The sequence below is a fragment of the Perognathus longimembris genome, chromosome 22 (genome assembly GCF_023159225.1).
Source record: "Perognathus longimembris pacificus isolate PPM17 chromosome 22, ASM2315922v1, whole genome shotgun sequence".
Lineage (NCBI taxonomy): Eukaryota > Metazoa > Chordata > Mammalia > Rodentia > Heteromyidae > Perognathus > Perognathus longimembris.
Genome location: NC_063182.1, coordinates 9,530,169 through 9,544,575, shown reverse-complemented (window position 1 = coordinate 9,544,575; position 14,407 = coordinate 9,530,169). Strand labels below are relative to the sequence as shown.

Below are 14,407 nucleotides of genomic sequence, written 5' to 3'. Positions count from 1 at the left end.
GTGGTGCTGGGGAATTGAACAGAGAGCTTCATGTGTAGGAGGCAAGCACTCTTGCCACTAGGCCATATTCCCAGCCCCATGTCCAGTTTTTGATTAGTAAACTGGAAATAAAAGTCTCACAGGGACTTTTCTGCCCAGGCTGGCTTTGAACCATGATCCTCAGACCTCAGCCTCCCGAGTAGCTAGGGGCCACCAGGTATGAGCCACTAGCAGACTAACAGACCAATGGACTAACAGACCAATGTTTAAATACTTATTATTTTGTAGTCCCAGAGAAGGAACCTAACACCTTGTGCATGAAAGACAACCAATCTACATATATATACATGTATTTAGCCCAAAATAGATCCTCTAAGAAATGCCTGAAAGCTACAAAATATAAAACCTTAAATCAATAATAAACACACAGCTGAGAACTCAAGAAAACTCCCCCTAGCTGGGCATGGGGAATGCACTTATACATACAGTCTCAGCTATGTGGGAGCCTCAAGTGAGATCACTGCTTAAGCCCAGGAGTTTGAGGCAAGAATAAAAGACAACCTAAGACACATGCTATCTTAAAACAAATGGACTGAAATTTTAGAAAGGAAGAAAAGACTCTTTCTGTGGTCTATAGCATATTCATAAAGATAAACACTTGAAGCAACGCTTTTCTTAAATCTCAACTTTGCTTCCTTATAAGTTCTATGATTAAAAAAGTATTAGTATTAGGGTCTTAAAACATTTTACAATACAGTTAATCTCCTTTTACTGAAAGATTTATCATTTTAGTCTGTTACTTTGCATGATCTCTTTTATCAGATCTCTAAAATATAAATCTATATTAATTAATTTAGTTAAAACCTAGAAGGGTAACATCATCACACGCTATTTGACAATTGTTTTGGTCAAGTAGCTTGAATCAAGTGGTTTTTTTTGTTTTTTGGTGGGGTTTTTTTTTGGGGGGGAGGAGGGGGTGTTTGTTTTTGCCAGTCATGGGCTTGAACTCAGGGCCTAGGCACTGTCCTTGAGCTTTTTTAGCTTGTGGCTAGCACTCTACCATTTGAGCCACAGCTCTACTTCCAGCTTTTTGGTGATTGGAGATACAATTCTCAGACTTCCTGCCCAGACTAGCTTTGAACTGTGATCCTCAGATTTCAGCCCCCTGAGTAGCTACGATTACGGGCATGAGCCACCAGCATCAGTTTCAACTATAATTTTTAAAGGCAATTTCCTGCTGTCTTTTACTTCAACACAGGGCTTAATGCTTGTTATCAGGCAGATAAATATATAATTCTGTATTTAAAAGGTCTGAGATACTTACAGAATCGTAATAGAAACCAGTGCTATGATCAAAATACAGTCCAGTAGTTTCATCATAAGTAAAACCAGTCTGCGATACAGCAGCTTCTGCTGCAGCTCTCAAACTTTCAGCTAATGATGAACCTTCTAAGGATGCACCTTCTCCTTCTGCTGTTAATGCAGACGCTGTCTCCTACAAAAGACAAGCATGTTAAATAAGACAAAATGTTGATAGCATTTGAAACAATAAACAGACTTAGAGCTACATTTAAAAATGGCTTTAATTTCTACAATGGAAAAGATAACTAGCAATTCTAATTTGAATCCTAACTAATGTTAAGTCAACTTTGATGCAGGTTTGCTTTTCTTCAGTGATGAGGACTGAATAAAGGGCCTTGGCTAGGCAAGTGCTTTATCAGAGCTGGATCCCAAGCCCTCTGACCCAGTTTTAAAGACATTAAAGAGTAACAATTAGTCAAAAATCAATGATACCATAGAGAAATATTACAAAATAAAACATGATATATTCTATAAAACAAGTTAAATTGTTCAATAACTATACGTTCAATGACTTTTTTTCTGTGGTACCAAAGTTGAAGCCAAGCTCACTTGGCTTGCTTGGTCCTTTACCACTTGAGCCATGCCTCCAACCCAGAGAAAGTGATAAAATGGCATGGTTCACACTGAAGAGTGACTCAAACAAATTCTAAAACCTGAAGTATAAAACATTCAGAAGGGCTGGGGATATGGCCTAGTGGCAAGAGTGCTTGCCTCGTATACATGAAGCCCTGGTTTCAATTCCCCAGCACCAAATATACAGAAAACATTCAGAAGTCTGAATTACAGGATATTTAACATACAGGAAGCATTAAAATATTTACTTGTGAGGAAAGCTGTGTATGCTGCTTTGGGTTACAGTGCTTTCCTACCATGAACAAGACTCTATGTTTGAACTCCAGCACTGACACAAAAAGACAAAGGACACTTCTTCAGACATCAAGTTTTTAATTTAGCTTTTTTTTTTTTTTTTTGGCCAGTCCTGGGCCTTGGACTCAGGGCCTGAGCACCATCCCTGGCTTCTTCCGCTCAAGGCTAGCACTCTGCCACCTGATCCACAGCGCCACTTCTGGCCGTTTTCCATATATGTGGTGCTGGGGAATTGAACTGAGAGCTTCATGTGTAGGAGGCAAGCACTCTTGCCACTAGGCCATATTCCCAGCCCTTAATTTAGCTTTTTATTACCTGTGAGTTGGAAGTAAAATGATCTTCTTGTCCACATTTAACATTGTCTGTTAAATCAGTACCAGTGTAGGCATTTTCTATTTGTGCCTGGTCTTCAGAATTAAGAGAAGGAGCTTCAGCATACTGACACTGCTGAAGAGAGAGTTCGTTCTCTTTATTTGGAAGACTATCATCATTATAGTATGTCTGATAATAATAATCTGTAACAAAAAAAGACATATTAAAAAGAGGAATTAAGGTAAAACTGGCACTGAGAAACACAAATCATGAGTTTTGCAATTGTATACATTTTAAAAGATTAAAACTGATAGTATGGGTTACTGTATATGATTTTGGTACATTGGGTACTGTATATATGCCTACCTGATCTAGGGAAGGGAAAGAAAAATGAGGGTTTAATATATCACAAGAAATGTATTCACTGCCTTATTATGTAACTGTACCCCCTCTGCACAACACCTTGTCAATAAAATTTAATTTAAAAAAAAACTGATAGTATGGACAAATCTGCACAAGTGTGTATCTTTGATTCTAATGTCTCTATAAGTACCCCAGTTGTCAAGCTTAGAAGAAAACAGAAGCAAATCTACCTAGATTTTCCACAGCAAAAACTTTTAAAAACATGGGTAGCTGAATTCAGTTATTCAAGCCTGTGATTTTTAACTACTTTTTTAAAAAGTTAAGATTTCAGGATAACAATTCAAGGCCAGCCTAGGCAAAAAAAAAAAAAAAATTCAAGAGACTGGATGTGGATCAATGGCTAGATATGATGGCACACATCTGTCATCCCAGCTATTGGGCAGCAAGAATAATGGCTATAGTGACACGTGTTAGTCATCCTAGCAATTCCAGGAAGAACTAATAGGAGAATCACAGAGCTGGGTCGCCTGAGCATAAAGCAAGACCAAGACCCTATCAAAATAACCAACATAAAAAGGACTGATAATGTGGTTCAAGTAATAAAATGCTAGTTTAAGGTCCAGAGCTCCAATCCTAGTATCATAAATTTTTTTTTTAAAGAATAGGCTGAGTTCTGTCAAAAAAAAAAATGCACTATTCTTAACACCTTCTAACCACAAACCTTAATATTGTTGTTAACCAACTGACAAAGACAAGCCACTTGTTGGAATTTGATTTTGCCATCAAAGGTCTCTCATGATGCAGACCTTTTTAAAAATTTCAATTATAGAAAGATTTAATGTTAACACTATTGTTACGTCTAGCAATTTAGATAAAGTATGTCCAGAATGAAACAAGACAAAATGGTAAAAAAAAAAAAAATGCGGGGCTGGGGATATAGCCTAGTGGCAAGAGTGCCTGCCTCGGATACATGAGGCCCTAGGTTCGGTTCCCCAGCACCACATATACAGAAAACGGCCAGAAGCGGCGCTGTGGCTCAAGTGGCAGAGTGCTAGCCTTGAGCGGGAAGAAGCCAGGGACAGTGCTCAGGCCCTGAGTCCAAAGCCCAGGACTGGCCAAAAAAAAAATGCTTCTTCTTATGGTCTACATGAATTAAAAACTCAGTAGCTCAGTTATTTTGCCTTACAAAATAATGCACTGATAAGACCAATGATGGGTTCACTAATGACATCAAGACCTAAGAGACTAGCACTGTCTACAAGGCTAAGTGGAACCTATCAAGAAGAAGACACACGGCCTGATCACTGTAAAAGCCAAGTAATACAGTGAATATACTAATGAAAACATATTAGCAACATTGTAACAATTATAGGAATGTCCATTTTTTTCTACCAACTGTTTTCTACCAGAAGAATGCAAACTGATAACCTGAAAATACCATATATGGAGAAGCTAATAACCGTCCTCATACTTAACGAAGATCTCTATTTTAAAGAAAATGCTATACTGGAATGATGTGAATATAGCAGTATTAGTGGTGTAAGGATGGTATAAATACCTGAAATTGACCAAGGAGGGTGGTTCTCTGTTTGTACTTCTACATCAAGCTTTTTATTGTCTTCATTTTTGCCACAATGTAGTATTTTACTGAGTTCTTCCACCTGAAAGAAAACAAAGCTTTAGGGAAAGTAAATCAGAAAGAAGGCTAATAATAATACATGATATTTTATTCTCATAAATAAGAAAATAATTTTCGGGGCTGGGGATATGGCCTAGTGGCAAGAGTGCTTGTTTCGTATACATGAAGCCCTGGGTTCAATTCCCCAGCACCACATATACAGAAAATGGCCAGAAGTGGCGTTGTGGCTCAAGTGGCAGAGTGCTAGCCTTGAGCAAAAAGAAGCCAGGGACAGTGCTCAGGCCCTGAGTCCAAGCCCCAGGGCTGGCAAAAAAAAGAAAGAAAAGAATTTTCCTGCTAAAGCTTCTTAGATATATGCCAAGATTTGCTAGTTTCTCTCCTTTTTTCCCCTCTTCTTCTTTTCTTTCCTCTTTCTTTTTCTGTGCCAGTCCTGGGGCTTAAAATTAGGGCCTGGGTACTAGCCCTGAGCTTTTGTACTCAATGCTAGCATTCTACCACTTGAGCCACAGTTCCACTTCCTACTTCTAGTTTCCTTTTCAAAAGAACTAAAAATACTTACATTCTTTTCAGGAAAATAAAAATCTCTTCCACATGGGTTGCCAAGGCTGTGATCCTTCTGTTTCAGCCTCTCTCAAAGAGCAGGGACTACAGGTTATTCTGTCTAGCTCAAAGATGTTTTAAAACTTTCTTGCTAGGCTCCCAATATCTCCTTTTTTAAAAAAACAAAAAACTAGACTATAACAGGGCATCAGTGGCTCATGCCTCTAAACTTAGCTACTTAACTCAGAAGGCTAAGGTCTAAGGATCATGGTTCAAAGCCAGCTGAAGCAGGAAAGACCATGAGATTCTTTTCTCTAAATAACCACCAAAAAAAAGCCAGAAGTGGAGCTGTGCCTCAAGTGGTAGAACACTAGCCTTGAACAAAAGAGCTCAGGGACAGTTCCTAAACCCTGAGTTCAAGCCCTAAGACTGACACAAAAACAAATACAATTTGAACTGAAGTAATGGAACTCTGTGAACATGGTCTTTTCTAACAAACAGAAACATTTTGGACTGGGCATAACGGTCAGTGGTAAGGCATTTGCCTACTAGGCAAGAAGCCCCAAGTTCCATCCTGGCAGAGTCCTCCCCTCCAAAAGAAAAAGAAAAATGAATGCTTTTATACAAAATTTAAAGGTCAGCAGTTCTTAGAAAATAAAAATTGCAAATTATTAGGCTAGGATGTAACTCAATGGCAAAGTTCTTGCCTAACAAATGCAATGTCCTGGGTTCAATCCTTGGTACCAAAAAAGAAAAGACAAAAATATATATACTGTTAAAATTATAAATTACCATCCCTAGTAAAGGAACTGTGACCACTCAGTGTTCTTCCCTCTGGAATTAACTATTCACCTATATTCACTAATGCCAATTTTTTATTTTGGTATTGGGGTAGGACTTATCTGGACCACACTAGGCAAGTGAGCTACATCCCCAGAACTATTAAAGCCATGTATAGGCTTTATTTCTTTTATTTATACTGAGGAATTGAACCCAGGGCCTCATACATACTAGGCAAGCACTCTTCCACTAAGCCACATTACCAGCCTCCATCCATAGGCTTTAACGAACACTTTTTCTTTTGTTCTATGCCTAAATAACTGCAGCAAAAGGGAACAATTAAAGTGGCTCGAGGTGTATCTGTCCTCCAAGAGCCTCATGCACTGACATGCCCTTGAAAGGATGCTGCATGAGCCAGCGCAACAGGGTGGCTATACTCCTCTGAGCACAGGAACTGCCTAGATCCATGCACCTCAATCTGACAGTCTCAATATCAAGCAATATGCACTATATTCGTGAAAGCAACTAAAAAGCAAGCCTCTAAATATTTCCTTAGTGGTACATACATAACCTCAAACTGAGAAAGCCACAAGACGGATTACACACTATCTGGGCACTTGGATGGTCAGATTAATTCCTACTACCTGGACTAGATGAAGATGAAATTCAAGGAGGTTCTCTCAAACGCATGTAAGTACAGAGTCCATATCTGAGATGGTGTCCCCTTGAATTCCTTACCCTAGGAGATGGACTGCCTTGGTCTAGGCTTGGCTTTGCTATGACTATTACTATAAACCGGCTTTAATAGCGCTGGAGATGTAGCTCACTTGGGAAAGTGCTTGCCTAGTGTGCTCCAGATACGTTCCATGCCAGTACCAAAGTAAATACTTCATTCTCGACATTGTACCTGTGCTTTGGATAATACCTCCTTAATTCACACGCAGAGGTAGGCCATATACACTTCTAGCTCGTGGTCGCGACTTCAACAAATTAAACACGGCGTTGGATACATTACAAACTCTCTACGACCACGAAGATAATGCAGTCCAAGTGACCGGCGGTAGGTTCACAGTAGCCACCGTGCAGCCCAAGGCTCGCTCCGGAGGGCCTGACGGGCTCGGGGGGTGGGGGGCGCACCTGCGTGCGGAGCTCCTGGTTGTTGCTCTCGGCGCTCTGGTACAGCCGCTCCGTGTGGTGCAGCAGCCTCTCGATCTCCCGCACCTGCCGCTTGCAGCTCCGGAGCTCGCGTTCCAACTTCTCCACCTTCCGCCGCAGCTGGGCCAGCTCCGGCTCGGGGGAGGCGGGCGGCGAGGGCGAGGGCGGCGGGGGCGGCGGGGACGGGTCCTCCGAGGCCATGAGGCCCGGCACCAGGCGGCCCGCGGGCGCGGGCGCGGGCGGGGCGAAGCTCAGGCCGCGAGCGGCGCCGGCGGGCGCCGGGGCCCCGGGAGCGCGCGGGCGGCGAAGGGCGGCCTCACACCCGCCAGGCCGCGGCGGCCCGGGGCCATGGCGCCCGGAGTCTCGTCGCCCGTAGCGGAACGGGGCTGTGGGGGACACACAGAGGGACTGAGCGCCACCCCCGCTCGGCTCGAGCGGCCCTGGCCGAGCAGCACGTTGTGGGGACAACTGCCTTCTTTCCCAGCGACCGATAGGGCGAGAGGAACGCTGGCCACGGGGCCAGGAGAAGCGCTCGGACGGTTCCCGGACTGAACCGGAAGCGAAGGGCTGGCGGTGGGTGGGGCCAAGACGGAAAGCGAACTACGGGAAGCCGGAAGGGCGCCCTTTTGCGCATGCGCACCTTCTGCTATAGGCCCGGCTGTATTTAAGCCGGGTGACCTGTAACCCCTAGCTACTCTGGAGGTTGAGACCTCAGGACTGTGGTTCGGAGCCAGCCTGGGCCAGAGGGTCTAAGGGACTCTCCAACAATCAGCAACAAGCTAGAAGTGGAGCTGTGGTTCAAATGGTAGAGCACTACTAACCTAGAAGAGTGAGCTTTTGAGTTAGAGTGCAGTTCCTAGCTCCTTGTTTTTCATATGTAGGAAACCCAAGAACCTCCCGTATTAGAACATTAATAAACACTAAGCATGGAAAAGATTGCTCGAGGCATTTTACTTCTGCATGGAAGGGTGGTTTGCCACTCTACCCAGAGCTAGGCAGGGATACTGGACCAGGTGGTCTGCTTGGTTTTTATCCTAACCCAATGGTTGATGTTGACCCTTCTCCTTGTTGCTAAGAAGTCAGGCTCACCATTTATGTACAATTGGTTATCAAGGTGATGGGGCAATACAAAGAAGTTAAAAAGAACTCTCTTAACAGTCAACAGAAAGGTCTCTGGGTGAAGGAGCTGTCCTTTTGGAGGCAAAGGTCCACATTCTCATAGCTGGCTGGGAATGAGACATCTAATGCTGAGTTGGAGAGGTTGGTAAAGTCAGTGGAAAGTTGAGGGGAGAGTCTCTATATATCTTTAACTCTATGGGGTAGGACCCGTACTTTTAACATAGCTAGCTGGTTACAAGCAACACAGATGATAGTTTCAATTGAAATTTAAAAATAGTATATCTAGGAACTATCAGTACCAGGAAATATCATATCAGTACAGTATGAAGACATTTTCATTTGACAGAAGATTGCTTTAACACACACACACACACACACACACACACACACACACACGAGAACACTAGTCTCCCAGAACTAATTTTCCCATAATATACAGATAAGTAGTATCAAGACAGGAATTCAGTTTTTTTGATAGTTTATTGATTCCATAAGCTTAGATCTCTATACCACACACCCCACAACTGTCTGGAAAAGAGACTAGGTTGATTAAGTCCTCTATTGCTTTTTTAGGAAACTACAAAGTATTTTCTGGACCAGAGAGAAAAATCACTCTACTTGGGTGTGTTGATGCATTCAATCTTTAGACTTCATGAATCCTAGAATTTGATGACCTGTCTTTAAGCCTAAATGAGTTGTTTTTTACCCACACTTCTGTCCCCAAGAAGGAAGTATAATGGTATGAGAGGGAGAAAATCCACAGAGGGACAGCTAAAGGTGGTAAAGGAGTTTTATTTGCAACCCAGAACTCAGAACCAGAACAACCTTGACCTCCAAACACTGGCCTGTGACTACAGTGTTGTGGGCTAAATACCCAGAAGCAAGAGCAGCCTTGACCTCTAAATCTCCAAGCCTCAAAGAGAGCCAGCTTTATATAGATGATTTAACCCTTTCATAAACATCTCAATAATGCCACAAGCTGGGGCTGGGGATATGGCCTAGTGGCAAGAGAGCTTGCCTCGTATACATGAGGCCCTGGGTTCAATTCCCCAGCACCACATATACAGAAAACAGCCAGAAGTGGCGCTGTGACTCAAGTGGCAGAGTGCTAGCCTTGAGCAAAAAGAAGCCAGGGACAGTGCTCAGGCCCTGAGTCCAAGGCCCAGGACTGGCAAAATAATAATAATAATAATAATAATAATAATAATGCCACAAGCTAGTAAAATAAGATCAATTTCACAGATAAGGATACCGAGGCCTATAAGATTAAATATCTTGTTCTAGGTTCCACAGCTATAAATGTAGAGTGCAGAAGGAAACAAAACAAAAATAAATATTTAAAAGGAACAAAATAAAAAATAATAGGTGGAGACAAAACAGAATAAAACAAAGGAAAGGTGGCAAAGGAAGTGTAAGGTCCACCCCAGGAGGGCTCCATGCAGATGCCCCTGCCTGTCTAAAGTCTCCACCCAGTACCTGTTACCTAGGTAACTGGCATAGCTAGAGGCAGTCACTCACCTGGCCACACCTCCCCGCCCCTGCCCTAGATAAGGCAGGGTCTGGCGGTGGTCGCCCCTTCTCTCCAGCCTTGCATCATCTTGGCCACAGGGCTGCAGTTCAAGAATAATCTTTTCTCTCCTGCCCGAATACCATAATGTTCTATTTTCCTTTCTTTTTTCTTTTTGCCAGTCCTGGGCTTGAACTCAGGGCCTGGGCACTGACCCTTAGCTTCTTTGGCTCAAGGCTAGCAGTCTACTACTTGAACCACAGTGCCACTTCTAGCTTTTTCTGTGTGTGTGGTACTGAGGAATCAACCCCAGGGCTTCATGCATGCTAGGCAAGCAATCCACCACTAAGCTACATTCCCAACCTGTTCTATTTCTTGGTCTGAGTAGTGGATCGTGTGTGCTGCTTCTTTTTCTTTCTTTCTTTTTTTTATTGGCCATGGATCCTGAGCTCAGGATCTAGGTGCTCTACCACTTCTAGGCACACCTCCACTTCCAGTCTTTAGAAGATTGATCAGACTCAAACTTTCCTACTTGTGCTGGCTTCGAACCTCAATCCTCAGATCTCAACCTCTTAAGTACCCAGGATTACAGGCATGAGCCACCAGTGCCCAGCGTATGTGTATACTCTCTATATAAACAAATGAATATGCTGCTTGTTATGGATCATGTTTCATGATTTTTTTCAAGGGAGTAGGGGGGAGGAGGAGGAGGATCCATTTCAAACTGCTAAATACAGCTCTAGGTGTTAATCCCCAAACTTGTCATTAAAAAAAAAAAACAGCTTGGGTGCCAGTTGCTCCACCAAATTTCCTCCAGCTACCATTAGGGGGTGTAGTGCACTCAAGGCTGGCCCAGTCAGTACTTCTAGAAAAAACTCCAGTGCCTTCTCCAGCTGTGGTTTTGGCTCTGGCCAGCAGATGGAGCTCATTCCCCCCTCCCTTCCCACTCTTCAGAAGACTTGATAAGCAAAGCTTTTGTTTCAAACCTGTGTGGGACAGGACACCAGAGACCAAAGCAGGGCGAGGGCCGGCTCCTACCAGGAAGAACTTACACATCTAAACCCTTGAGGATGGAAAGAACAGTCAGTTCCCAGCAAGGTTTCTCAACTTTGGCATTAATGACATTTTGTTGGTAATTGGAGGGTGGAGACTATCAATATCAATTTAACGAGTACTTCCTTTTACCATGCTCTGGAAATAGATGAACAAGACGATCCCTACACTTGTGGATGTTTTTGTTTAATGGGGAGAAAGGCCATAAACAAACAATCACACAAGGAGCTCTTTAATACCAGTTATGATAAATACAAGCAAGGAAAGTCTCATGGAACTGCATAAGAGGTTTGTACTGAGTAGGCAAAGATGGCCACAAGTCCTCCCCTTCCTGGATATGGGCTCCTTTGCACTGTGACTTTGTATCAAGAACGTAATCTGTACCCCTACCTTGACATCTGTGACTTGCTTTAACCAACAGAATTCAGTGGAAGTTAGTGAGGTGACTTGTGAACCCTGGCCACAAAAGACCTTGCAGCTTTAACTCTTACCTTCAAGCTTCCTTGAAGCCAAGGGCAACTCCAGACATTTCAGCATCCCTGCTGCCCCCACCCTTCGGGCCAAGGCTCCAGACATAGTTAAGTGACATGATGCACCCGAGTACAGCCAGTGCCCACTCAGCATGAAAACTGACTGCAGCTACAGAGCTCATCCTTCAATCTCAGTATGCTGAGCAAATACCTGGTTAGAGTGATTTACCATGTCATGGATATATATGTATATATTGGTTAATATACAGCCACTACAAGGCCCTAACTTGGCCTAGGGTAAGGGAATGTGTCCGAGGGGCTTCCTTGAAGAAACTTGGCTCAAACTGAGACCTGAAGGACATGTAGGAGTCAGCAGAGCAGGAAGGAAAAGTATCTACACCACAGAGCCAATATTTGAGTATGTTGAGCTACAGAAGAACTATGTGTATCTGAGGACCTAAGTGGGAAACAAACACACAACATGCCATGGAGAAACAATGACTAATGAGAAGAGAATGGCTTTACTAACTGGCCCCCACCTACTTCCTTTTAGGTTTTATCATACTCTGGATACATCAAGATAGCTAAAATTCATCCAGTAGATATGGTGAAGAATTAGAAAGTTGAAAATATCAATGCGTAGTAACCTGCCTCCCAGATGCTTGCAAAGGGTTGAGTCACTGTCACGACCTACAGGGGATGAAAGATACGAAGATGACAAGGCAGGCTGAGCACTGGGGGAAAATGTATTTTTAATGGCTGTGATGACCATCAAAGCTATTATGGCCCCATCTTCACTGATCTAAGCTCATACTTAAATGGAAATTTACTTGAAAAGTCCTTTCTTTACATAATGGAAAGACAGGCTTGTCTAATTCCATCTCCCCAAGGTAATGGCCCCAGGATGTAATGGGATGTCTCATTATCAGATCTGTTCGTGGGGGCTCCCAGCCTGTGAACTCCATCCCCCAATTCCCAGTGTCTTCCATCCCTATTTTTCGATAAGGTTCCCCTAAAGAAGCCTCACCTCCAAGGTCACTGCTGAGAACTGTTAGAAAAAGGGAGAATTGATTGAGCTGACATCACTGTCTTGCCGGGCCTCCTCCTCTATGTAGGGAAGGTGAGCCAGCAGGAATCCCCCTGCAGGGGTCACAGGCTAAGCCTGAATGCAGCAGGCTTCCTATCAGGCAGGCCCAATCAACCACAGAATCCTACACCCAGACGTGGGATCCACAAGGTCCAGAAAAGAGGGCAGGCTGGCTAGAACCCTGCTGAGCTTACTGTTTGCGTCCAATCTTGTGTAGTCCTGGAGGTTTATCTATATGGTTTTTTTTTCTGGTTTTCTTTTTCACTTAAAAAATATTAGCCAGGTGCTGGTGTTCATGCTTATAATCCTAGCTACTCAGGAGGCTGAGATCTGAGGATCATGGTTCAAAGCCAGCCAGGGCAGGAAAGTCCATGAGACTCTTATCTCCAATTAGCCACCAGAAAACCAGAAGTGGCACCTTGGCTCAATTGATAGAGCACTAGAGTTGAGCTGAAGAGCTCGGGGACAGCACCCAAGCCCGGAGTTCAAACCACAGGACCAACAACAACAACAACAACAAAAGTGAACATTTGGAGTCTTTATTTACCATTTCTTACATAGGAGCAAGAAATGTTTTCTCCTCTATTTATATTTCTCCATACTTTAACCATGATATACTGAAATAAGTCCTCGCTAAAACTTATTACAAAAAAAAGAGAAAGAAGTGGGGCTGGGAATGTGGCTTAGTGGTAAAATGCTTGCCTCGCTTGCATGAAACCCTGGGTTCGATTCCTCAGTACCACATAAACAGAAAAAGCCGAAGGTGACACTGTGGCTCAAGTGGGCAGAGTGCTAGCCTTGAGCAAAACAAGCTCAGGAACAGTGCCCAGGCCCTGAGTTCAAGCCCTAGGACTGGCAAAAGAACAACAAAAATGAAGAAGTGAATATTTACTTAATAAATGTTAAGAATAATAAAAGTTAACCATAAGTCATAAGAAATTATAATTTTCCAGAAAAAAATGACAAATACTACAATGCATTACAAAATTAGGAGTGAGTCATAATCTTTTTATGTATGTGTGCCAGTCCTGGGACTTGAGCTCAGGGTCCGGGTGAGCTTCTATGCTCAAAGCTAATGCTCTACCACTTGAACCAGAGCTCCACTTCCAGCTTTGGTATTTGTTGTTTTGTGGGGTTGTTTTTTTGTGGGGTTGTTTTTTTTTTTTTTGGTGTTAATTGGAGATAAGAGTCTCATAGACTTTCCTGTTCAGGCTAGCTTCAAACTGAAGAGTTAAAGTAAACCCCATTTTCAGGCAGCCCCCGTTTTGTTGTCTGTTTAAACTATGAGTAACCCAGGCCACCAATTATCCCAGCTAGCAGAACAAGCTTATTAGGGCCCAGCCGGTCAGGATACTCCCTGCTTAACTCTAACTGCCTGGGAATGCTTAACTCTAACCGCCCCGGAATATCTCTAGCCCTGAGCCAATCAGATTGGTACCCGTACCCTAATCTTGCTTGAACACCTGATTGCTGTAACGTTGGTTTTTTGCCTTTATAAGCTCTGAAATCTCAGCTCGGGGCCTTCCTCCTAACCTCCACTGCGTCGGAGTGTAGGACGAGGCCCGATCTGCAGCTCACCTGAATAAAGCCTTGCTTTTGCATTTCGGAACGTCTGGCTCTCGGTGGTCTTCTTGGTGGTCTTCTCGTGACTTGGGCATAACACAAATCATATACCTTAGACCTCAGCCTCCAGAATAACTAGTATTACCAGTATGAGTCACTAAGCACCTGGCTTAATGCTTTTATTGATTGCATGACAAACCTTTATAATGTATAATTCTCTATGCTGGTACTAGTGATCTATCGTTGAGTCTCACTCTCCTGAATCTTTGCTGATTACTTAGAGATAACAGTCCTTGGGATTTTTTGTTTTGTTAGTCACTGGGCCTGGGCATGTGCCTGAGTTTTTTCCACTCAAAGTGAGTACTCTACCACTTTGAGCCACCGCACCACTTCCAGTTTTCTGGTAGTTAATTGGAGATGAAGGCCTCATGGACTTTCCTGCCTAGCCTGGCTTTGAACCTTGATCCTCAGATCTCAGCCTCCTGAGTAGCTAGGACTACAGGTATGAGTCTCAGCAACCAGCATTTCCTGGAGTTTGTCTGCCCCAAGCTGGCTCTGAATTCTCAGTTCTCAGCCTCCCGAGTAGCTAGGGTTACACTGGCACCTGGCTA

General features: G+C 43.4%; 1 protein-coding gene across 1 annotated transcript in view; it reads right to left on the bottom strand.

The window, feature by feature from the left end:
- Positions 1-7,551, bottom strand: part of Aggf1 (angiogenic factor with G-patch and FHA domains 1) — a 29,427-nt gene extending 21,876 nt beyond the window's left edge. The window contains exons 1-4 of the mRNA XM_048331189.1: positions 6,980-7,551; positions 4,442-4,544; positions 2,524-2,723; positions 1,304-1,474 (exon numbers count right to left, since the gene is read on the bottom strand). Of these exons, the coding sequence (XP_048187146.1) occupies positions 1,304-1,474; positions 2,524-2,723; positions 4,442-4,544; positions 6,980-7,198 (693 nt within the window). The 5' untranslated portion in view covers positions 7,199-7,551. The remainder of the gene's footprint in view (positions 1-1,303; positions 1,475-2,523; positions 2,724-4,441; positions 4,545-6,979) is intronic.
- Positions 7,552-14,407: the final 6,856 nt, after the last annotated feature.